Raw genomic sequence first — 25,396 nt, forward strand, 5'->3', positions numbered from 1 at the left:
GTTCATGAGAGTGCGGGCCTGGGCGGGACGGGGCGGGCCGGGGCGGGACGAGGGATCAAAGGCGGGTGAGAGAAGCCTGATGACCTAGGTGTTAGCACATAGGTAGTGAGGAGAAAGGTGTGACGCGGGAGTTGAGCATCCATCCCAACTTGTTTTTAAATCGTATGTTAAAATATTAAATATCTTATTAAAATATTTATTCATTCATAAGTGGCGTTATTTCGTAATGTAGTTATTTAATGGCTCTTTTTTTTTACTTTATAACTTCATATTTGGTTATCAGGTTTAGTTATTACCTTATGAATACTTAGACACATTAATGACTCAAAGCTTTTAAACCACAATACATTTTTAAAGTTCCTACAACAATATTTTTCTTTCAATGCCTAAATTAATTGACAAATAATCCACAAACTATTAAACCACATTATTATACGAGTTTCTATATTATACGCTAGTGATATTTGTAATGGATTTCTCCCCTACAAACGCTGTTTGTCGCTGAGTAGCCGACCCCACCAATTCCCCAGTGTATGCCTCGTGGTCTAGGTCAACCAGCGCAGCCATACATCACGGAGCGGGGGTCAACTACTAAGCCACGCCTACCCCCGCTATATAAGACCTGACCTCGTGGTGATCTCTCTCTTTCTACCTACACCAACCAGCCAGCAACACATCCTCCTCCGCCGCTTCCTGGCGGCCCTCGCTGCCCCTCCGCCTGCCTGGCGGTCCTCTCTCACGCCGGCGAGCATGGCGACCCACAAGCTGATCCTCCTCTGAGCATCTTCACCAACCAGCTCTCTCTACATCACGCTTGTAACCATGCTGCCTTCCCAGCACCAAGCTGCATTGTACATCCAATACAACATGTATACAGAGAGCACATTGTGAGTTCCTTTCTCCATCCCATCCTGAGTGTGAACCAAACAACCTGAACCCCACAATACCACATCAACACTCCTTCCTCCTCATCTTGCATGAAGTTATATACCTCTTCTGGTAATTTTTCACATTCGATGTGGAACCACACTTCACAAACATCACAGCTAACTGCTTTGTCGCTATCCTTAACTGTTAATCCACATTCTCCAAACATTTCGGTGTTCTTCTTTCCTCCATGTTTGTTGACACTTGCCTTCCTTCTCCTGGGTCCTTGGTCTCACTCATTTTGACTTCTTCTTTATTGTACGTATATACAAAAATTTAATGGGCTTACCTTCCTGTATGCCTCCGTATATTCACAGAACTGCGTATCTACTTAATTTCCACTTATGTTCCTTTGTTATTCATAAATTTGGGCAAAATTACAAGAACTCTATCCTATCCCATCCTATTACCAGGACCTCCACACTTCATATTTTACTCTTATCTTTTGTCTCATGTTTTTTTTTATACATTTTATATTTTTTTTCTATTCTTATCAGATGAGATAAGATTTTGGGTTTTTATTTCCAATTTTGTTTTATTTTCCATCGTTTGGAATTTAGTTTGGCATATAATTACAAGGATGCTACAGGAGTAAATTGTTATCGTGACCTCCATGAATAAGCTATCTGTGATTTCTCCCTCACTCCGGTGCTGAGGTCGAGAGACAATTTAGCCAGAATATTGCTAAATCAAAGCTCAGATATCGGTTGAATTCAAGTTCAGTCAATGCGATTATTGCCGTGAAAAATGGACTCAGAAGTGTTGGAAAAGTTGCCATTCATATGAACTCCCAAAACAATTGGTAAAGCAACTAGGCACAATGACAGCATCACAACTCTTCGTCAGTGCCTGTGTCTATAGGGACTGAAGACGAATAGGACTGCATATTTTTGTCTCTGAATTAAGTGTTGAGAACTTAACATTTGCATATTGATTGACACGTTTATTGAGATACAAAAAACATTAATACATCTCAAAGGGATGAAGTGACATAAGTCATCCCCACCCCAGTCCAGGAATGTCCCTCTCAGGACTCACACAAATCCCTAATATTTCATTTAATCAGTTATATACATACATAGTTATAATCTAGATGCAAAATTTCTATATTTCTTTAATATTTCATCTATTTTCCAATTTTTAAACATCCACTCTATTTGCTTGGGGACATTATTTATATGGACATTTCTATATACATTAAGCAATGGGCATTCCAGTATATAATGTGGCAGGGTATGGGATCTGGGTGTTCTACAAACTCCACATTCTTTATCCTGTTCACTTCTCTCAGCTCCAAGTTCCCAATAATATTTATATCCTAATCTTAACCTCATATACACTGAATCTTTCCACCTACTCCTATCTTTCCCATATGTAAATTTTGTGTTCATGAGAACATGATGGTAATGTTTCATTGTTTCACTTTTCTCGTATATTTCATTCCTTTTGAAATTATCTTCTATTGATTGTATTTTCCGTAATTTGCTCCTTAATTGTTTCAAGGTTTTAGTATATATTATGTCGATCTCGGCCTTTTCCGTGGCTCTTTTTGCTATTATATCTACTGCTTCATTAAGACCAATTTGCATATTGTGTAGGATACTTGAGCGATATTGTGTTGAGCAGATTTTAAAGGCTAATCACTAATTTTCATCCTCAACATTTGGCAACACTGATTCCAACTACTGGCACTAGTCACTAGTGAGTCAGCAGTTGGTGGTGTAGGGCTGACGGGCCGACTTTGTCATCATTTTGTAAGATACTGTATATTCTTGATTTTATTGAAATTTTACCGCTGATGATGAATGACGAAAGTTTAATTGGTTATATGGATGGTGACTTTGCGGTATTATTTTAGTTACGTGGTACAACCATCTCATTCGGGGATTTTGGCAGAGCAATCTCTGTAGATTAATAATTCTATGACTTTTCTTCTATGACACTATCTCGTGAATGGCAAATAACGGATGTGTTTTATTCTTGTTAATAAGATCTTATACAGGAACACTTGTCACCTGCTCACTTTGTTTACAACCGACCTACTGTATGCGAGTGTACTCTCACTAACACAAAAAACGTTAAATTACACCATAACACTTCAACAAAGTTGTTCCATTGGTACCAGATATAAAAATAAGTACTTTCTCTTTAATATGGCAGAGGGTTTAGTTTTTCCTATAGTTTTTGATGTATTTTGAACACTTTCTATTGGGTTTTTTCTTATATCAAATCGGTAAATTTGCATTAGTTTACACAACTCTGTTAGAAAGTCAAAACTATGTTTTTCTAGTGTATTTTGGTGTGTTTTGACCTTGATTTCCTTCGGTAATTGCCTGTTTTTTAGTTATTGGGGGGTTTGGGTGGGGCATTTTCTGATAACAATTATGGCCAAGCAAATACAAAAAAAAAGCTAGAAAATCGGGCATATAAACCAAACCTAACGTGACCTGACCTAAAATAACCTAACCTAACCTAACCTTACCTGACCTTACCTTACCTAACCTAACCTAACCTAACCTTACCTTACCTTATTGGCCTTGTTCTGGTTTGTCATTGGATTCTGAGATTAGTACAGGTTGCTGACGCTGATTCTCACTTAATGGGGGATATAGGAAAGGAGTTACCACAATGCCACATATGTTGGTCTTGATGATATTTACATTCGTTCTTACACTAAGGACACTTTACGGTGGTCGGGAGAACACCATGAGATCTAAAAAATGCTATAGTTCTTAGTTTTTTCCCCCAAAACTCTTAATCAGCTCCATATAATTGAAGTGACACTCATTGCAGACTTCCATGGTTGGAAATGAATTTGAATTTCGAAATATGAGACCCAAAATAAAATGTGAATCTGATTGGGCCAAAAATACTGTGAATTAAATCACAAATAATTTTAATTGGTGGCAAAAAAAAGCGCTTTTGATTGGCCGAATGACATGTACGGGGACGCATGCACGTGATAATTTATGAAGGGAACACGCTGAGTGGGAGGTCGGGTAGGCGATAATGGCGGAAGATTAATGGAAGAAAATAGAGAAATATCTGGCATGCGCAATCTCCTTTATTATACGGCTGCAACGGTAATGTAATAGAAGAAAATTATCTTAAAATTAGACGTCTTATTTGAATGTGATAATAATTAGACGACTAGACTCACACTACTTTTGTCTTTCTTGGCAGTGATGCGGCGGTACACAGCCAATCTTCTTTCGACACTTACTTTTAGTGTATGTTTATGAGCCTTATCAATCTTTTAGCTGCTCTTACGTCCACAAAAAAAAAAAAAAAATTACACTACGGCTTGGAAGTTAGGTTAGGTAGGTTTGTTTGGTTAGATTAGGATAGGTTAGGTGTAGTTAAAATTGTAAATAACCCCATTTTAATACATTTTCCATAACTATAACAGTGAAGTTGTTCACTAAGTCAAGTGAAAATAACGGAAATTCGATTAGTGGAAATTTTGACTTAACGGAAAGGGGCAGCTTGAATTAATTCACTAAATCGAGAAAATACTGTACAATATTAGTTAATCGATTTTGCCTTAGCAGTGTTTCATGCCTAAACAGCTCAGTAAAGTAGACACTTCTCCCACAGTGACAGATTTTTATTGAAGATAAGACCAACTTGACTCTCCTATCCTAGGATGGAAGTGCATTATTTTAGGTTAGGCAAGGTTGTTACTTATTGCCAATAGGAGGCGGGGAACATGGTGGGCTTGTCCAAGTAACACATGCCATGTTTACAGTATTCTAGTCTTAACAAATACTGTAGAAGGAAAGCCAAAATTAGGTAACTCTCAAATTCCTCTACCTATTAAGGGATATTCTAGTGGAAAGAAACAAATTTTTACGAAATTGTCTCCTTCATCTCTGTCGGATATCTGAAGTATTGCCTTGCACCCTATATAAAATTGTGGATAAACAAGTAAAATATTACAAGTACTGTACAGGCACTTCTTATAAAACCTATTCAAGTTCTTATCAGTATTTTTTTTGTTTTTTACAGATTTGTCAAACAGTATGGCAGAGAAGATGACACATAATGAGCAGGTAAGAGTTTCAATTGTTTGTGTAATGATTTCAGTACACTTAAGATGTACAATATATGTAATTTCATATTTAAACTGCCCTCAACAAACCTCATCAGCAAACACTTATTTGAGGGTTGTGACTTTTTTATTGTTACAGGTTGACAACCTTTTATCCGAAATTCCGAAAACCGAAAAGCTCTGAAAACCGAAAGTTTTTTTGTGGGGCCTTTTTTTTTTAAACAGTGATTAGCCCACCCGGGCATAGATCACTGACCCACATTAGGGCCTGGGGGGCGAAAATGTAATAGTAATAATAATTATTCATAGTAAATAAAAATACCGTACACCAAAAGAAAATATGATAACATTAATAATAATAATAATAATATATAATAATAAAATTAATAAAAATAACAGTAATACAGGAGCACTATAATAATGAAAAAAAAAAAAATAATAATAAAGAAATACAAGAATGAAAAAAAAGATCCAAAGTGAGAAACACGACCTAGACCTATGAATTATTATTATTATTATTATAATTTTTATTATATTTTCGCCCCTCAGGCCCTGATGTGGGTCAGTGATCTGTGCCCGGGTGGGCTAGTACATATTTAAAAAAAAAAAAAAAAAAAAACCATTCTGAAAACCGAAATTCCTCTGGCCCCAACGATTTCGGATAAGGGATTGTCAACCTGTAAGTGAGCTCTAATCTTAGGTGAAGTGGCTCCAACGGGTTACTCTGTTATCTTTATGTTCATGTAATAGAAAATTCTTGTTAGGATGTACAGTATTGTGGACATCTAATATTGGTTATGATTGTCTTTATAAGGATAACAGATTGGGAATACCAGCAGGGAATCATAGCTGGAATTACTTGTGGAATATCTGTACCCTGTAATTGATTTTGAGACTTCAGATGAGGAGATTAATTTGTAGGATACTGTAGTATGACATTCAGATTCAGATTTGCCCCCGAGGGGGCTAGTTTATTGGGCACCCCCTTACATCCTGTGCAAGGTGAAGCGCAGAAGCGTTTACAGCGCCCAACAGGGAAGTATGAAAAGTTCATACTTGCCTTTATGACTCATACATTAAGGGTGTAAAAGCCTGAAGGGTCATAGGTTCTGTCAAGTTACATAAAGTGAGAGAATGATGAGTGTGTGGGGGGAAAGTTCCCGGTACATTTTATCTGTTTATGGCAAAGAGCGGCAGGTCCCTAATAATGTCAAATGCCAGGCCTGTGACTAGGAGGAGGGATATCTGGTCTGGGAGGGAAGAGGTGTTGGTAACGGCTGGGGACCTATAGGAGGAGGTCATAGGGCAAGTGAGGATGTAGTGAGATAGGGTGTGAAAGTCGGGTTGGCCACAAAGTTTACAAACAGTGCGGTGAGGCTCAGGGTTGCCAATGTACTCCCATAGGTACCTGTACCCGAGGCGCAGTCTCATGTATATAAGCTGTTGAGATCGAGTCAGGGATTGATATTCTTTGTAGTGGCGGTTGTCGTCACCGGTTATAGCGTCATAGTGGCATAGTGTGACGCTACCCCGTTGTTTCAGGTGTGTCCAATTTTCGTTGAATGCCTCTCGTTGTGTGGCGTATGACATTCATGGCTTGTTCTCTTCTCACTAATGATTTCCAGTTTTGATAAAAGAAAATGGCCTCTGCTAATTAATCATTTCAAGTGCTTCCTTCCCTCAGTAAAGATAGTTATTGTTGGCTGCTGAGCAAATAAAGCTTGATGTTTAGCTCTCTAGAAATGGCCCTATGTAAAATATAGTACCCTCAGTTCAGCCTTATACAGTATGACAGAACTACCATATAGCTACAATTTGCATTAATATAAGGGAAACTCCTAACTTAGAATTCTCTTAGTCTTGAGGATATAAAGTGAAAGACCAATAAGATTTAGATGAATGAAACTGCTTTATAAGGTTAATAGATTACTCTTAAGACTACACTTTTGGTGGCTTTCATAATGCAGGGTAGCACAAGTTTGTAATCAAATCATCTCTTATCAGTTACTGTATTTATCATATTGGGAGGCATCAGTTTCAAGGTGAAGAGAGCAGACTATGCCAGTATCTAAGTACTGTACACATACTCCGTGGCTAGTCTCTGAATTTATATATTACTATACAGGTACACAGTATTTTTTTTAGAGCTACAACACTACAATTTATTGTCATGGCATCCAGATTAATGGTTAGTGCGGAGTATTAAAGTTATTCAGTAAGATATAGATGCAGTTCTCTATTACATACTGTATACTATATTGAAATTTGAAGGATTTGGGGTGTTTTATGTATAACTAAACATAATTCTCTTGGTTACAGGTAGTTCAACGGGCCCGTGAGGCTTATATGTCTGGCAAGACCAAAGATGTTGAATTTCGGAAGAAACAATTAAAGGCTCTCATGCGTATGTATGAAGAGAATGAGGCAGCATTTTGCAGCGCATTGGCCAAAGACCTCCATAAGGTAAGAATGGTTTTAATTGAATACCTGAGTTGCCCTCAGTTTAAAATAAATTCGGTCATTGTACTGTATTTGATGCATTGCAAACAGTTGATAGGCTTGGTTGAAGACTGTCTTCCAAACTTCAGCTTAGGTTGGTCTGATGTTTTTAGACTAGAAAATGTTTTAGTGGTGAACTGGTTTGATCGACATGAACCATGACCTCATACAACTTTTACTGTTGTCGGTAAAATTAAAATAGCAAATGCCTGTATCATACCATAGCTGGCCTTTTTAAGAAGGTATAGAATTGTGTGATGTCTGGGTCATGCAGTAATGAATGGATTAAACCATCCCACACATGCTTAACATTACAGATTTAATTAAGTTAGAGGAAGTAATGGCAGAACTGGATGTTTGAGTGTTATGGAGGGAGGAGACAAATGGCCATGATCATTGTTTATGTTTGTTTTTTCTCTCTAACAGCCAAAACAAGAATCAGTTTTGCTGGAACTGAATCTTCTCAAGGATGACATCAGACATATTCTTGCCCGGATCGATGAGTGGACTAAACCAGAGTCGGTAAGTCTGTTTCTTTAACTTGAGGTACAGGTATTTAGAATTTTAGCTCATGGTACAGTGCAGAAAGAACTAAAACAGAGTAGAACTGATGCTTGTTTACTATTATTAGCTGTCTGTAGCTGCTTTACCATTTGTGCTTGGCTTTAATGTTCCTTCCCAACTCTCACAGCAGGGCTTAGAAATATCCATACAATTAAGAAAAATAATCTTGACAAGATTTCAATGTAAACTTAAAATATTAGTTTCCTTAATTAATTCATTGTGTCACAGGTATAGCTAGTTAGAGTCTTCCCATATTTCTCCATTTCATACAATTTTTCAGACTAATAAATTATGTTATCCAACAGACGCCAACCAACATAGTAACCTTATTTGATAAGCCTGTGATTTATCATGATCCCTATGGTGTTGTCCTCATTATGGGTGCTTGGAACTACCCAGTCCAGCTTGCTCTTCTTCCAGTGGCAGGTAAGTGAATTTTTTAGGTATAAATTACTCTGTATTTTGAAATAAACTTAGAATACTGTAATTTCATTGGCCACCAGCCAATTTGATTAGCGCCCTAGGTTTCACAACTTGATGAAATTATTTTGAGCATATAGTTTTAAGTCAATCTAAAGATAGAAAGAATCATTAATTCAACATTGATTAATATATCCACATGCTTTTATTAACTTCACAACTGAATGCTGTAGTTTTTTGCTATTGTGTACAGTATACTGTACAGTGTTTTGTTTACACAGGCATTTTTCTATATCATATCACTATATTACAGGTGCCATAGCTGCAGGTAACTGTGTCATCCTCAAACCATCAGAGGTATCATCTACAACTGCTGAAACCATTGCAGAACTGATTCCCAAGTATCTGGATAATGTATGTTGAGATATATTATGTATTTAACCTTATGGGTAGAGCAAATCTTTAGTGCAGTAGTACAGTACAATGAAGAGTAAATGATACAAGGGTGGTGAAATACAACAACAACAAAATATTAAAGCATTTGTTTCAATTATTGTATCTGCGTGAATTTGGAGGATATTGTGGAATCCGGCACGGCTATTTCTGTAGCTTACTGTAAATGTGGTAATTTTTGAGTGGTGGATATTTGTGGTAGGAGACATGGATTACACCTCCGGCACCAGATGTTCATTCGAGTTTGATAATAGATGCAATCCACTTTATTTAACCAAGGGATTACGCTGTAGTTGTTTATGGATTAATCTTATATTTGACTTAAGATGAATGATTATTATGAGTCTAGGATAAAGGATAGGTTAAGAAAGATGTGAGGGAGGGAATCTACTGGACATGGTTGGTGTATGGACGATAATGTGTTGCTATTTTAGTCCAGGGAAGAGTTGAGGAGTATGGTAGTTACAATGCTTCATACCTTCAAGGGATGACTGAGTTAGGTGTTTTCATGCCTCACTGATAAGAGCACATAAAGGTGGTATGGGCATAAGGAGTTAAGTAGATAATTAAAGTAGGCGGGTAATCTTTGACTACCTCAGGGAGTGTTGAACCGGCCATGCCATTTTATAGTCATGATTGACCCAAACAGGATTGGAAAATGGGGTTGATGATGATGATGACGACACATTACAGAATTTATGGAAGATTTATTACAATTTATTTATTATTACAAGAGAAAGATTAAGATTTACTGGCAATGTGGATATATGTGATAAAACTCAAAGAATGATTTAGATTGTGTCCTGTGGGTGGACTAAGTATTAATTCAGTACAGTAGTTGATTAAAAAAAAACTTTTGCTCTCCGCACTTTATTAGCACTGGGATATTAGCCTTGATACAAAATAAATCATGATTTTTTTTAATTTGCAATAATTAAAATCATCACATTTCATAAATTTATAAATGTTAAGAGAAATGTTTCTTTCATTTAGATAACACTTGTGAGTATGAGTTTAGGTCTTTCTCTTCTCTGTTTAATGTGTTTTTATGCCTCATCTCTCTTGTCTATTCCAGGAGTGTTTTCATGTTGTGTGCGGAGGAATCCCAGAAACTACGGAACTCCTCAAGAGCCGCTTTGACTACATTTTCTACACAGGATCACCCCAGGTTGGCAAGATTGTAAGAGAGGCTGCTAACAAACACTTAACTCCTACCACCCTTGAGTTGGGTGGAAAAAGGTAAAGATTACTATTTACCCGAGGTCTCTTTTAAACCACTTCAGTTGTCTTTACATGCAGACATATATAAGCATATATGTCTAGAACTCTTCATTATAAGAATTTTTTTGTTTGAAGTGTGTAAAAAAGCATTGTAAATTTGCAACTCACGAGGTAAACACTTTCTTCTCCCCAAAATTTCAGGGAAAAGATTTTGTGCACCGCCAGTCCCAACCAACAAGTCTATGAATGTTAATATTTGTATATTTTCTGCTAAAGTTTCAAAATATTTTGTGAAATTATGCTTGTCTGACCAATAATTTATGGCTTGTGGTATCGTATTAATGACAAGTTTCATAACCTTTCTTGTGGATATGTATTTGAAAGAAAAAATATGGTTCCAGCTATGTTGTATAAATATTTTTGCAATAATATTTCTATATATCTGCAAGATTGTTTTACTTGCTGATTGAAAAGGACTTAGTAAGGTCATATATCCTCTGGTATGACAGCAATCTTGGTGTGTCTCAGATATTAATCATGAGACTTTTTTTTAAGGAGTAGGCTACTGCGAGCATAATTAGACCTTATAATATGGAGCTATCAGAGGTACAGACAAGCAGGAGCTCCATCTTGCCCCTGGGGTTAACTATACCACATGTATACATGGTACTATGTATTGTGTTAGTGATGGATACCCATATCACATGTATCACTGTTTTGGAACTTGTTTAAACATTATTATTGGATAGATTGTTTGTGCAGGTTAAAAAAAAAAAAATTTAGCATCTCGTCAAGGGGATGGGGTAACCCACTAACTGCCAACTGTTATGAATCAGGCATTCTGCATCATGGCATCAAGAGGCTTGCAAGGTTGGAAAAACACCATGTGAAGTTTAATTTCATCTGAGTAACCATTAACATGACACAAATTATTTATACATTTCACCACTAAACTTAATGATTATTCTTATGAATTTATAACAAATGTGTTATACTGCTTTCTCTTATTAGGTTATGGAAGTCTGCCAAGCATGTGGTACTTAGCTAGTGTGTGACCTTGATCACTCGTGACTATGTAAGTTTATTTGTCACAAACCAGGTAGTTTAGATAAAACTCTTGAAGTTTGTAAGTTAGATTAGTCTTTGTATTAAATATTTTCCCTAAAACAAGGATATGTTTCTTTCAGTCCACTCTACATTGATGACAGTGTTGACATGGACATAGCTGTACGGCGGATCATGTGGGGAAAGTGCATCAATGTTGGACAGACCTGCATTGCACCGGACTATGTCCTGTGTTCACAGCAAGTGCAGACAAAATTTGTGGACAAGGCTCGTGATGTGTTGAAGGAATGGTATGGTGAGGACCCAAGGAGTTCTCCTGATCTCTGCAGGATTGTATCTGATAAACATGTTGAGTAAGTAACCTGTTCTATCATAATCTGTACATCAGTGTTGTGGTGCAAGGTTATAAGCACATGTAATGCTGTGGTGGAAGGTTTAAAATTCTACTGAAATCAATTTAATTAACATAACCTTGTGATATGACAACTAATTCTGGGTTGTAAATTTTCAAAGGTGTGATCTTTACCATTTACTGATTAACTTCCCAAAACATAGTATGAATACTAAACTTATTTCCATTCTTTAGTTATGTTGATGACATACAATTAGATACTGTATATAACTACTGCCCTGTTTGGTCGAGTATCAGCTCAGTAAGATTGTATGTGTTGTTACTGTGTTTATCCCAGTTAAATTTCTCAAGAACCGGGTGGCCTCCAGGAACCTTTAATGGTCAGTCCTAAAGATCTGTTGTACAAGTCATGTTGACGAGTTCTTAATGTTGCGTTGTGCCGTGTTAGGTATAGGCAGGAGGCCATGTCGTGGTTTCATGTGTGTGGGGCCGAGTTGCACTTTGGTTGGTTGCAGTATCATAGTCTCAGTAGGTGAATTTTTGTTTTATCTTTGGAGGGTGGCTTGGGAAGGGTGGATATTAGGTGCAAGAATGATAGAATCTCCAAAAAGAGGATATTGTTGTAGTCCATTCATTAAGGAGGAGGATAAATTGTCTATGAATGAGTTTGTAGGTCTTTTGCATGGGAGTAGAGTACAGGTTGTTTAGGTCGCACACTGAAGGTGATGACAAATTTACTTAGCGTAATGCATAAGTTCATAGTAAATTTTTATCCCAAGTTTAAATCCATATCACCATTTTGCAGACGCCTAGCAGAGTACCTCAAGGATGGTAAGGTTGTGATTGGTGGGGATGTGAACAGAGAAGAGAGGTGGATATCTCCTACCATTTTAGTGGATGTTGATCCCAAGAGTAAGGTAAGAAATTATATATAATCCTTGACTTGGTATTTTATTTTGACATTTAGGCTGAGGAACTATAGACATGTTGTTGGCCTGTCCAGCCTCTTGAACTCACTGGAAGCTAATATAGTGTACTGGGTCCAGGTATTACAGAACTTGAAGAGAATACAAAACTATTGTTCAGTTTTTTAATTATATAGTATTGGTTAAGCAAGGACCCAGTGAATGGTGTGTGGTTAATGAGTTCAACCTTAAAAAAGTTAATGCTATTTCAATATTATAAGTGGTCTTTTCCTAATGCGATCTTGTATGAGGTAATTTCTTGGAGGAAGCTCATACAGTATATGCTAAGGAGATTATGTTAGATTTTTATGTTTATATTTCAAGAGAATTAATCTTTACAGGTAATGACGGAAGAAATATTTGGACCCATTCTGCCCATTGTTAATGTCGACTCTCCCTATGATGCCATCAAGTTCATAAATGAAAGGTGAGTTTTTTATATAGATTTTATACCTCTCATGAGATACGTTGGACAAAAGTGAAACTTGAAAACATATTACAAATATTTTGTTTTTAGTCTGTATGTAATCTGTGCCATCAGAGGGTCACAAGTGTTAGTCTTGAGTTTGGATCTTCATTTTTACCTTGGGGGGTAAACAGATAAAGTAAACTATAAAAAAAATTCTCGGTCTGTTCAACTCAAGATTTCTCAAACCCATATTATTATTCTGTATTCCTGAGCCTTACTGAAACTTGGAAATGACTTGTTCTATATATATATATATATATATATATATATATATATATATATATATATATATATATATATATATATATATATATATATATATATATATATATATATATATATATATATATATACGTTAATAAAAATGAGCATTATCTGACCTTACAGAGAACATCCCTTGTGTTCCTACATATTCACCAGCAACTCCAAGATCCAACAAGAACTTGTCCAAAATATTAGCACTGGCTCTATTTGTATTAATGATTGTGTTATCCACTTTTCCAGTGAGTAATTGTAACCTTTAATGTACTGTACAGGTGATGGTGAGCATGTTATAACCACTACTCCCTAATTAGGGGTTGTGGATAATTAGGTTTTGAGATTTGCAGGTAATGGGTGTAGTATTTCTCTTCTACTGTAAGTACTGTACAGTATAAATATATAACATACATGCATGCTGTATTATAGGTCAACAGCTTGTGGTTCATCAGTAGCCCCTTCTGCCTGCTCTATCTGCTGAAGGTTCTGCCTCACATCATTCTTAACATCTTTGCCTCTGAGGTTCTACATGTAATTATTTATCTATTCTGGAAATTATTATCCTTCAATGACATTATTTCAGGAATATTATTTTTTTACTGTTTTATTCCAGGTGTTTGAAGTTGATAATGATTTATGACAGTGAAAGCTAATACAGTAGGCCCTTCAAAGCGGGGGTTAGGTTCTCAAAATGGCCACGAATCGCCAAATCCGTGAATAACATTTGCTGTCCAGAGTTGGGGGTAAATTTTTACTTGTGTACAAAGAAATGTATATTCCCTTTATGTGTTTGCCCTAGTTAAAGCCAAGGATAGTATGTGACTCTAAGGATACATTAATGATATGGAAGTGTTAATACTGTACGTTTATATTTGCTTACTTTTATCCAGGGAGAAGCCATTAACGCTCTACATTTTCACTAAACAAGAAATTATTAGTGATCTGCTGCTCAAAAACACCACCTCCGGTGGTAGTTGTGTTAATGATACAATGCTTCACCTGGCAGGTAGTTCTAATTACATTGATACCATTTTGAGCTGTTCACACTGTATTTGATTGTTTAAATGAATGTACTGTACACCCACTAAAAAATTATTCGGCACCCTTGGCTCTGATACACCCCCCTCAACGATCACTGGTACAGAAGCCGTGATTACGTGGTGTGGTTGGTACCCCTGTACTTTCACACACACACACACAGAGAAAGACGGGTACCAACCACACCACGTAATCACGGCTTCTGTACCAGTGATCGTTGAGGGGGTGTATCAGAGCCAAGGGTGCCGAATAATTTTTTAGTGGGTGTACAGTAATATTTTTGGGAGTGTTTTTCATTGTCAGCCTCTTTTTTTTTATGGAAGATTTTTGGTCATAATTTTAATTCGTGCCTGTAAAGCTTTCTGGTGTACTGTATGTTAATCTTAATACTTGACTCAATTTGGGGAAGATATTCTAGTTGTCAATGGTCAGCAGATAGACTAATAATTTTGGCCCATCATGGATTTTCTATAGCCAGAATTGTTATACATTAATATTAACAAAAGCAGTATTCCTTTACTCAATAGGGAGGCAGAATCTTAGTCATGGGATTGAATTAAACATTTATATATACATAGAGTACCAAGAGCCTGATATCTCCTAAATTGATTGTATGAAACAGTTTCTTTGAATTTTGGGTTTAATTTGACCATAATCAAGGATATAGATATTTAGAGTAGCATTGCTAAAATATCTCCAATGCCACTTTTATTACGGTCACATAATTTTTCCTCGCATTCATTTCTCGAGGTACCAAGCATCAGTATTCATGTCAATAGTGTATTAAACTAACTACTGTACCTTGATTTTTTAAATGTAAAGTCTTCATCAAAGCTCTCTACACTTTCACATCTTGCGAGACTCTCCCACCTGAGGCTGGCATAACTTCACTGAACTATATCTCCGAATTTCAATACATTTTTCATCTTTATTTTCAATATGGGGAGGCATCTTTTTTCTGAAGTTCCAACATTTGAAAATCATAGTAGTGTATTGCATTTTGTTCCGTAAGCTCGTTGGATTCAGATGTTTTGTCTGTAGTGATTGTGTTATGGGAGGTGTGTGTGATCTCAACTTGATACAGTAATGTAAGTAGTTGTCTAGTTTTCGTTTCACTGTTAAAATGTGCTTAGTATATATATGTGGAATTTGTACTAGCACCAGAGTAGGTAGAATTGTCAATAGTCTCCCGGTAGTTCAGCATAGTTTGGCCCAGAGGCATCCTGTGAATTATGAGAGGCTGCATTGGTGCTACTTTTTAACTACAGTATTTCGGAACACATAAACCTGGTTATGAAGTTTAGGAGGAGCTTTGGTTTTGAGTTGCACAGTTTTCCTCCTACTGGTTTGTGACATTCATCGGTTTTATATTTGCTAGCAGATGTGTATGGCATTGACTTGTTTCTTAATAGCAGAGTTGTACAGATACAGTACTAAAGTGTTGGAAGAAAGCAAAACAATTGCAAGTGGTTAATATAGTAGCTGGATGCATAGCAGGAGTGAATTAGAATATTCAAGAAATTACCCTGCTTACAGTTTCACCCAGTAGTAAAGTAGCATCACCAAGCACCAGAGACCAAGAATTCTCACTTTACTTGGTGGGTGACACAGTTATGGTTGCCAGAGACTGGTGGAAGTATAATACAAAGCCGGAGTAATCATTGCCTGGTACAAGACCATTGGGGCAGACAGCAGGAGTCTCGAGAGTGTAGCCGCAATTCACAGATTCCAGATTTCACTACAGTACTAGATAGTTAGCACAGTAAATCCAGATTTGTTGGGCTATTGACCGGGGAAAATCCCTGAGATACTCTTGTCCTATCTCAGCCTTTCTGTGATATGTGGTACTAAGCCCACATAGCTGATAGTCTGAGTTAATTTATATACATTTGTTTATAGGTAATACTGTTGTAGAGAAGAACCTAACCTTTGGGTATAATTTTGAACATGACCTTACAGTATACTGCTTGTCTCCAGAGTTGTAAAGCTATGAAGAGGAAATATAGTTTTACATAATAATAACCTAGAAAACTTTTTCCTGTTTCAGTGCACCGTAGTCTTTAAGGTTGCTGTGACTGGCATCTTCAGCTGGAGAATGGACTTACTCTGTCCTGCCTTTACTGTATATCTTTAGCTTAAGAAATTATGAAGATGAAGGAAATTCGCAGTGGTTTTCATTTTTATTACATATTTTGTCATTTTTTCTATACTGAGCATTTTCATTGCATTCCGAAGCTGCTTATTTCTAAAGCAAAGTTCTCTTTCCCTGTAGAGAGCGACCTCTGGCTTTTTATGTGTTTTCAAACAAATCTGACCTAGTTAATGTTTTAATGGAGCAAGTTCCTTATGGCGGTTGCACAGTGAATGATGTGATGTTCCATGCTGCAGGTATAGTACTGTACTTTCTTACTCACATGTTGTGTACAAAGTGGCACCAGCAAATGGCTTATCATTGTATATATATTTGACCATGGCTCTTACTGCCAGAATGAAGAATTGTATAGTCACAAGAATGATTTATGACTTCCTAGACACAGATTCAATATTTCAGTGTCTTCATGTCTGTCTGTCCATTTAGAATTTTGGGCTGCTGCACTGACTCTAAACAATAATATATTCTGATATATGATCTTTTGACCTTTTGGTTGTATGCATGTTTGTTTATGCATTCTAGTATGTTAGTGTGTGCAGACAGATTATTTCAATACGAGTCATATATTAAGGTTGACATTGGGTCAGTAAATGGAGACAAGTATTGACATTTGACACATGCCTGAATGGAGGTAAATTCAATTTCTTAGATATACTTGTTAGACATAAAATGGTTGCCCCCTCTTGTTTGATAATGGCCGGCCCTAAGGTCACCTAGACGTGAATTTGTTTAAGGTGTAGAAGTTGCTGCCAACACAACAACCACACCCTAAGTTACTGTAATGAACTTAATGACCCAATGTCAAGGAGCTGTGAAATATCTTCTTAGCATTTTGTGTGACTTGGTGTGTTACCTGTTAAATTTGTCAGCTTTTCTGCTTTTTTGTAATTGGAAAAACATCTTTTGTTGTGGATAAACCTTCTCCATTTTTAGTTCAGCTTTCTTCTTCTTGTTGATTTGTCCTGTAACTTTTAAATATTTTTGTTTTAATTCACTTGCAGATTAGTGGGAGAGTGGTAAAATGTTCTTTTTTTGGCTAAACCGGTAACATCATTGATGAAACAACAAATTTAAATTTTTGAATTGAATTGATGAGGAATAATTTGTGCTTTATATTAACCATAATATGAACTCAAATACAGTATTGGAATCACTTGCTATAATATTTAGCAGACCCTTGCCACTGACGGCCTTACAATTTCGACGATTTGCGGTGAGCAGATGGTTGCTATGGTGGCTAGCTTGCAAACCTTTTCCTGCAGCGCAACTAGTCACCCCACGCAGCATCTCGCGTTGTACTCTCAAAACTTTAGTGTCAGTAATAGTGATGGTACTGGAGTGAAATGTAAAAGGGAGAAGTTAGTGATGACCCTGACAAAGAAAGTTGAACTACTGTACAGTGGTCCCTCCATTGACGAGCGGTTCAATTTACGAGATTTCGGTTAACGAATTAGCTCCCATAAGGATTTTCAGTTGTATTAACGTCTACAACCTCTATTAACGACGCCTTACGAGAAACACCCTTTGGTGCGCGTATCAGCTGGTCGGCTAGTCCGCCAATACAGTAATTGGTTCTATGTTTACATTTGTTTCCAGTGAAGTAAATATTAAGAAAGTTGTGCTCCTGAATATTTTTGCATTTTTTATATTGAAATTATTGGTCATTCTGAAATTAAGCTAACATATTGATAATATATACAGTACAGGGAACAGTTTTTGTTCACCCATCAGCTGATCGAATCACCTACCAACACTTCTCAGTTTAACTTTGTTTACAGTGGAATGAACATCGAGTTTGTTGGTCTCTTGAATATTTTTGCATTTTTACATTAAAATTATTGGTCATTCTGAAATTTAGGTAACATTGATAATATACAGTGCAGAAATTATTATGAAATACGAATGAGACATTAGAACCAATGCACTCGGTAAAGATTATGGCATGTCATCATCGACTGCCTCTACAATCAGCTGTTTGCTATGTAAACAAAGCTGCCGGGAGTACGACATACACACCTCATGGTAAGTTAAATACAGTATTGTATTGTTTTTTATTTATTGTTGTAAGTACAGTACAGTATTCTGTGCAGTACAGTACTGTATTTTATTTATATTGAATGTTTTGTTAATTCTATTACCAGTATATAGTACTTTGTATGTACTTTTTCTGTGAGTTGGAACCAATTACCCAATATCCCATTGAAATTATAGATTCGGTTAACAAAATTTTCAGTTAACGACTGACTGTGGAACCAATTGTGCTCGTTAATCGAGGGACCACTGCATTAGATAAGTTAAGAGGAGATGAGTGCAGCCGTGGCTGTTTGGTATAGGTATACAGTAGTGCACTAAGGTAGTATAAGTTGCTATTCGCAGTTTTGTCTATTCATGCCATTCCTTGGAACCAAACCCCGCGAATTACAAGGGTTTACTGTACGGTACTTAGAATGGTAAGGTTTTATTATATGCTTGAAGGCCACTGTATCATGTGCTGGAGGTATTGGGTATTTTCCTTGCATGTTTGTTTTATATGTAGCATGTACTGTAATTGTTTTAATTTGTAATTTAGATGTGTTGTATTTTGGATTATTGTCTTTTCACTAGATTGTGTTTTTTAATGTTGCTTTATGTATATTATGAACTTATCTGTTAATACATGTTGTTTGCTGGTTAGAATAGAATTTGTTTCTTAATGATGAATACCTGTATATAATGTGAAATATAAATGATTGGTGACTGTAGGACATGAATTATTTATATTTTATATCTACAGTTCATGATTTGCCATTTGGTGGTATTGGCAACAGTGGAATGGGAGCATATCATGGTAAAGCTTCATATGACACCTTCACACACCGTAAATCCTGCCTCATTCGCAACTACAACAAAATTGCTGAAACTATTGGCAAGTAAGTAGGTCTTCCATGAATGATTTTGAAACCAATGATTGAAGAGATTAATTTTAAAATCGTCCTCAACCTTCAAATTAGTATTAGTACAGTACTAGTCGGCTACAAAAGTAAGGTAATATCTCCGTTGGCCGGAATCCCTCAAACCTGGAATTCTTCGATACCCGGAATTGAAATTTTCTCGGAAAATTGCTCCCAAGGCCAGAATTTTCCGGAAAATTCCTGCTTTGGGAGCAATTTTCCGAGAGGCACATTTTCCCGATACCCAGAAAATCCGGGAATGAGGGAGTTTTTTCTGGGTTTCAGAGATGAAAATCAGGCGCATTTTCTGGAAATTCTGAGACAAATTTTCTGTTAACGGGAAAATTCCTGGAATGAGGGATATTTTTCCGAGTTTGAGAGATGATGTAATGGGCAATTTCTGGAACTTCGAGAAAATTTTTCCGTTCCCTGGAAAATTCCGAGGATGGGGGATTTTTTCCGGCTTTAAGAGAGTTGTTTAGTTACCCTGAAATCTCTCATTCCCAGAAGTGCTCTGCACCAATTGTTCCGGCTAACGGGGATATCACTACTGTATATGGAAATGTAAAGGCATACAGTTTGTGAAGAGGTACTGTGTATGGAATATTAATGGAGTGATTCATATTTGTGCCAAAGGTAAGGAGTTTTGAGAGGATCCATAAGAGTTCAGAATGAAATGAAATTAAAGGAAATGTTAAATATATATACAGTATACACCTAGACCCCAACTTACGACGGGGTTAGGGACCCAAATCCAGGTCGTAAGTCCGACATATAATAAAAAAAAATTTTTTTTTTTTAATAAAAAATCTACAATGAAATACAGTACAGTAAAAGTAATGAATAATGATGAATGGATACAGTACAGTGAAAGTAATAAATAATAAGGAATGGATACAGTGTGACTGAGCACTTAACCTTTAATGTAGTCAGCTGAATGCACATGGGGCCCCCATAATTTTCTAATTATACATGGAGATTACATTAACTGGAAACGTTTCGGTATAGAAAATGCGTGTGTCATTTAAAATTTATTTATTTAATTATTTATTTTTTTATTTATTTATTTATTTTTATCTATATCTGAGGCGGTCGTAAGTCCCGACGGTCGTAAGTCCACGTAGTCGTAAGTCGGGGTCTAGGTGTACAGGGTATATTTATTTTTTGACCATTGCTCTTTAACAAAATAACGAGGGAAGAATGCAACTCGACATATCCTGAGTTACATTGCTGTAGTCATAGGGTTAGTTTATGATCTTGGTGATAGTAATAAGTGAACAGAGATACATCCATAGCTGGAATACATTAAAGGCATTTTTTTAAGTACACGCTGAAGCAGGTTAGGTTAGATTATGAGTTACACACTAAAGTAGGAGAGCTTTGAGAAATCAGGTCATTTAGGAAACTTCAGTGTTGTGTACAGTTATGTATTTTTGTGTTCCAGGAGTCGTTACCCGCCATACAGTGAGAAAAAAACAAAGTTCCTGTCCCAGATGTTGAGGGAGCAACCTTTCCCCAGCTTAAAGTTTGTGCCATACCTCATTGCTTTTGGCCTTGGTGTAGCCTCTGTGTTTGCATACAAGGGAATTGCAAAGGTGAGTTTGTTTGTGGTTTTGTTACATCGAGTTAGGTTTAATTTGTATATATCCACGATGCAGCAATTTTTTAATGTGAAGTGGGGTGAAAAAATACGTCCTTTGTGTGTGGTCTTGTGTCGGAAACCTGAGAGAATTGCACCTCCTGGCTATTGAAACATTAACTTCTAGGGTACACTCCCCCACTGTACTCAAAATCATTAGTAATCTTATCAAGGTGTTAAAACATTGTATTCAAGGGATTGAGTTAGTTCATAGTGTGTTAAGTCATGGTGTTGTAGGGGTTGGCATTATACTCCAAGGGTTATGGTGTACTGCTCTTTAAATGTTGTTAGTGGAATAGAAAATGAGGCCTCAATAGAATTCTTTCTCTTCAGGATGGTTTGCGTGAATGGATGAGTCAGAGGGTTCGCTCGCCTTTGTGGTTATTTCGATCATCTGAGACCTAATTCATATACAATACACAAGTAAACCTTCTTTTGTTATTCATTTATAATATCTGATGAAGTAAGTTTCAGTCTTGAGGGTGTTTAAACTTTGGCCAAGGAAGTTTGCTGCTTTTCTCTCTTGATTATTAGTTCTTATAGCATGTGTGGTTTCTGTTTCCTCCTCATAAGATGTTTACATTGGAAGATCTCCAGCCTGAATTCCTTGAGACTGAGCAGTGTTTGAAGTACTGTATGGGTATTGTGGGATTACTGTATATATACACTGATCTTTGAAAACAATGCTAATGTACTTTTCAGGTACCAGATGCCAGGATATAACTTAAAGTTTTGTAACTATTCAGCAGTAAATAAAAAAAAAAAGTTTCACTCCCTTTCAAGTTATGGTGAAGTTCTGTAGCTACTAACACAATAATGGTTCAGATATACATGTCTCTCTCCATGGTTGGCCAAATTTACTCTGTGCTTGGAACTACAACTGCCAATTCCTTTATTCATATCACACTCGGCATATCACATAGCCTTTATTATGGTATATGGTGTTGTTACCTTGATCTTAACACTCTCAGGCTACACACTGACTCGCCCTTATTCTCTTGATAACATTTAATGGGAAGTGTAATATTCTTCCTCCTCACACCGCTGCTCTCAGCACTGTCACTTGTTCATTTGTTGGATGCTGTTGTAAGAGCAGAATTAGATAAAAACTCGTAGAAGTTAAAGAAATAAATGAGAAAAAACACCGAGTACAGTTTCCTTGAATTCAGAATGGTAGAAATATGATGGGAGTGATATTATGGGCTATGATTGCATATGGGAAACAGAAACTCAGACACCAACGTTGTGTTAATCTTTCTTTTTTTTTCTTTTTAATATTGGATGCTTTTGCACTGGAGATCTTTTATTATACTCTACGGTTGGTAGGTTAAGTTTCACCCTGTAATGGGATATCTTATGATTTTGCTGTTTTGTTGGTTTAAATATTTTTTTTTCTGTTGCTCTCTCTCTCTCCGATTGGTAACTCAACAGACTGAGAATTCCAACTAGACTTTACATATGGACAGGTGTTGTGTGGTTTAAGGTGGTGTGTAACCCTTGGGTAGTTCATTGCAGCACACATTTATTGGCATCATTTAGTATATTTTGTATCATACTTTACTTTTAGTGACATATTGGTCAGTGGTGGTAATTTGGGGAATCTTTTGATTTTCAGCACTAGGGGGAAAAGGGCAGGTTTTCATTCACAGATAGCACCTTGATAGATACTGTACTGAGAGAGGGTTGATAGTGGAAAATACATGGATCAGATAGAAGAAAAAAAACATTACAATACCTGGAGATAGGATACACAAGAAGACAGAGGATTATTAGACTGTGTCAGTGGAATTATTAAAGGTACGTTGATTTTATGTGACTGTTTGGGGGAATATTCTTTTTCCTCGATAATATTCTGTTAAAGCAATGCAGTATCAATTTACTTATGGTTTAAAAATGTCGCTTTGTATTTGTGTTGTATGATGTAATTATTTAGGATGGAATAACCTTTTGAAGATTGTTTTCTGTACTCTTTAAAAGTTTATTTTTGGATGGTATTAACCCCTTCAACAAATTTGTGTAAAGTATAAAATATTTGTGTGTTGATTTTATGACTTTTGGAGCAGGAATATTTGTACAATTATCTTAAAGTGATCAGGATAAGGTAGCATATGTTCTTTCATTTCTATATACAAGTAAGGCCTTGATTTATGAAGCTTCATAATTTTTTCTTAATAAGAATGAAAATGTGTTAAAATAATGCTTACTTATTTCACTATTTCTTTCATTTTTTCTCTTAACACTACAAATAAGTTTTCAATGCGTCATGATCAGTCTTGTACAGTCACCACATTACTCACTGATGACACGTAGATCTTGGAGAGCACACAGTCACTCGGCCAGTTGCCTGATTGAACAGTTTCTCCTTATTTACTCTCAATACAGGATGTTTGAAAATAAAGTAAACTAATACAATTATTCTGTGTTCTTAAACTTCATATGTTAATTATGTACAGTAAAGGTGTAGAGTTGTAAGAGAAAGTAATTAATATTGGCTTATAATCATTGTTTACATAAAAAATAACTATTGAAAGAATTTATGGTATTAATATAGATTTTTATTTTATTTTCTTGGGGGGAACACGTCAGTTTTTATGATAGGCGTCTATAGAACGTGCACTGATTTACAAAATATTTAATGTATAGGAGGTTTTTGAGGAACATAAGCCTTTGTAAATTGGGGAATAATGTACCTGTCAAATTATTTCATGTATTTATTGTTCTTTCTTGATTTCAGGCCGTTGGTTCTGATGAAGATTAGACAAGCATAAGAAGACCATCATTGTTTATTTTTTATGATGTTGGAGAGGAAATGCAAACATAATTAACCTTCATGTTGGTAGATTTCAGAATTTGTTTATGATTGACAGAAGAATAAAACAGTAAGTACAGGGTGTTACAAAAGTCCACCTGTAATAATTAACACTACAGTAGTTGTTCATTGTTATGTACCATGCTCTACTTACACATACTGAACCATGCAAAGGTTGTATACCCCCACCGATGCCTTCATACAGCACTGCCCTTTATCTCTAGGGTTAAGTCCATATTACAGTGCCATTAATTTTTTATATATTAAATGAAGGACAAAAATTATTTCTTCTAAAGCATTTGATTTACTTCTTATAGTGATGCTTAAAGATTGAGAGCCTTAACATTGTGAATATAGTCATCAAATAATACTGTGCCTTTATGGACTTTTGTTATAGCTGAGTCACTGGATGAAAAATCTTCAATACCTGTATATGTAACAGATTTTTCATCTAGAATCATTTGATAATTAAAGTTGGGTAACAACTCGTCACTTTATGGAAAAGCCTTAAAATATTTACTAGTTATCATTATGTACTGGAAATGGATAAGAAATAGTCAAGAGACTACACCATACCTTTCTCTCTCTCTCTCTCTCTCTTTCCATAAAATGGAATAAAGATTAGACATTACAAATAAGTTGTCAAGTTGAGGTTGTCCAAGGAATGTAAGGAAGGTGGCCAAAATATAGGCAGCCAAGATTTATCTTTACACTTGTGCTTTTAATAATATAATATAAATCTGGTTAAGTGGTCTGTCTGTAACTAAGATTTTGTCATAAATTTTTAAAAGGTGCTCCAAGTGACACATTTATAGACTGTGTCCTATAGGCCTCTAGTGTAGGTCCCCTACAACACCCCACCACTCCTAATTGCATCTCAATACACACAATCACTGTGGAGGCAGTAGTGTACATTGGTCTCCATCTCCTAGACCCAGAACCATCCACCTGGTGGGGTATAGGATCTCTTCACCACAGCTAAACCAGATTTAGATAAATGATTTATTCTTTTATATCCCATTAACCTGCATGCAGTTATCTATATATTCTTAATATAGTAATCAGTTAAAAATATACATATGGGGCATGACAAATTAGAGTGTATGGAGAAAATAGGACTTGTTTATTGAATATTTGAAAAAAAAACATGTATTTGAAGGTTGTAGAAAAGGTTGTTGTTTCTCATATCAATTCATGTTCATCTGAAGCACTGTAGACTGAGTGCACAAAACTTGATAAAAATATTTTGGTCTACGTTAGTAGTTGGTCATGGAAAATACAGTATCTTTATATTACTGTATATGTTTGTTAGGACAACTAAGTCATTGGGAAGCTTTATATAATTTAATTTAACAGTCTTTATGTTAAATTAAATCATTGTTATATTGTAAGGCAGATTTTAATAATGTAGCTAAGAGCCTTTATAGTATAAGTACAAATGATATATTAACATAGAACCAATATACAGTATGTTGCTAAAAGTTGCTGATGTTAGTCTTTATATATTTAGTACATTATAATGGGAAGGATATGTATCATTTTTTACATTTCTTTAAGCTGAATTATAATAAAAGAACAGAGTTT

General features: G+C 36.0%; 1 protein-coding gene across 8 annotated transcripts; it reads left to right on the forward strand.

Annotated features, from left to right (window-relative positions):
* The first annotated feature begins 845 nt into the window (after nucleotides 1-845).
* Nucleotides 846-25,396, forward strand: LOC121856271 (aldehyde dehydrogenase, dimeric NADP-preferring-like). 8 transcript variants are annotated; one of them, XM_042351685.1, is made up of 15 exons: nucleotides 846-887; nucleotides 4,936-4,979; nucleotides 7,298-7,441; nucleotides 7,904-7,999; nucleotides 8,347-8,467; nucleotides 8,775-8,875; nucleotides 9,990-10,153; nucleotides 11,323-11,553; nucleotides 12,358-12,469; nucleotides 12,859-12,944; nucleotides 13,374-13,489; nucleotides 19,208-19,343; nucleotides 20,809-20,959; nucleotides 21,337-21,426; nucleotides 23,738-25,396. In XM_042351685.1, the coding sequence occupies exons 2-14, from the start codon at nucleotides 4,950-4,952 to the stop codon at nucleotides 21,406-21,408; spliced, it is 1,560 nt and encodes a 519-aa protein (XP_042207619.1). In that variant the 5' UTR covers nucleotides 846-887; nucleotides 4,936-4,949; the 3' UTR covers nucleotides 21,409-21,426; nucleotides 23,738-25,396. The 8 variants fall into 8 exon arrangements, with proteins under 8 accessions (XP_042207619.1, XP_042207618.1, XP_042207616.1 ...); XM_042351684.1 differs by lacking the exon at nucleotides 846-887 and adding an exon at nucleotides 2,567-2,681; XM_042351682.1 differs by lacking the exon at nucleotides 846-887 and adding an exon at nucleotides 2,880-3,045.

This window comes from Homarus americanus, unplaced genomic scaffold (genome assembly GCF_018991925.1).
Source record: "Homarus americanus isolate GMGI-L3 unplaced genomic scaffold, GMGI_Hamer_2.0 scaffold48016, whole genome shotgun sequence".
NCBI lineage: Eukaryota > Metazoa > Arthropoda > Malacostraca > Decapoda > Nephropidae > Homarus > Homarus americanus.

What these genes read in the sequence shown, in the direction of transcription:
- LOC121856271 (XM_042351682.1), top strand. Translation starts at nt 2,895, where the DNA reads ATGTGTTTTATTCTTGTTAATAAGATCTTATACAGGAACACTTGTCAC. An exon ending in AGTGGACTAAACCAGAGTCG is followed by an intron (nt 8,000 to 8,346) that starts GTAAGTCTGTTT and finishes GTTATCCAACAG; the next exon opens with ACGCCAACCAACATAGTAAC. An exon ending in ATGTTGATCCCAAGAGTAAG is followed by an intron (nt 12,470 to 12,858) that starts GTAAGAAATTAT and finishes TAATCTTTACAG; the next exon opens with GTAATGACGGAAGAAATATT.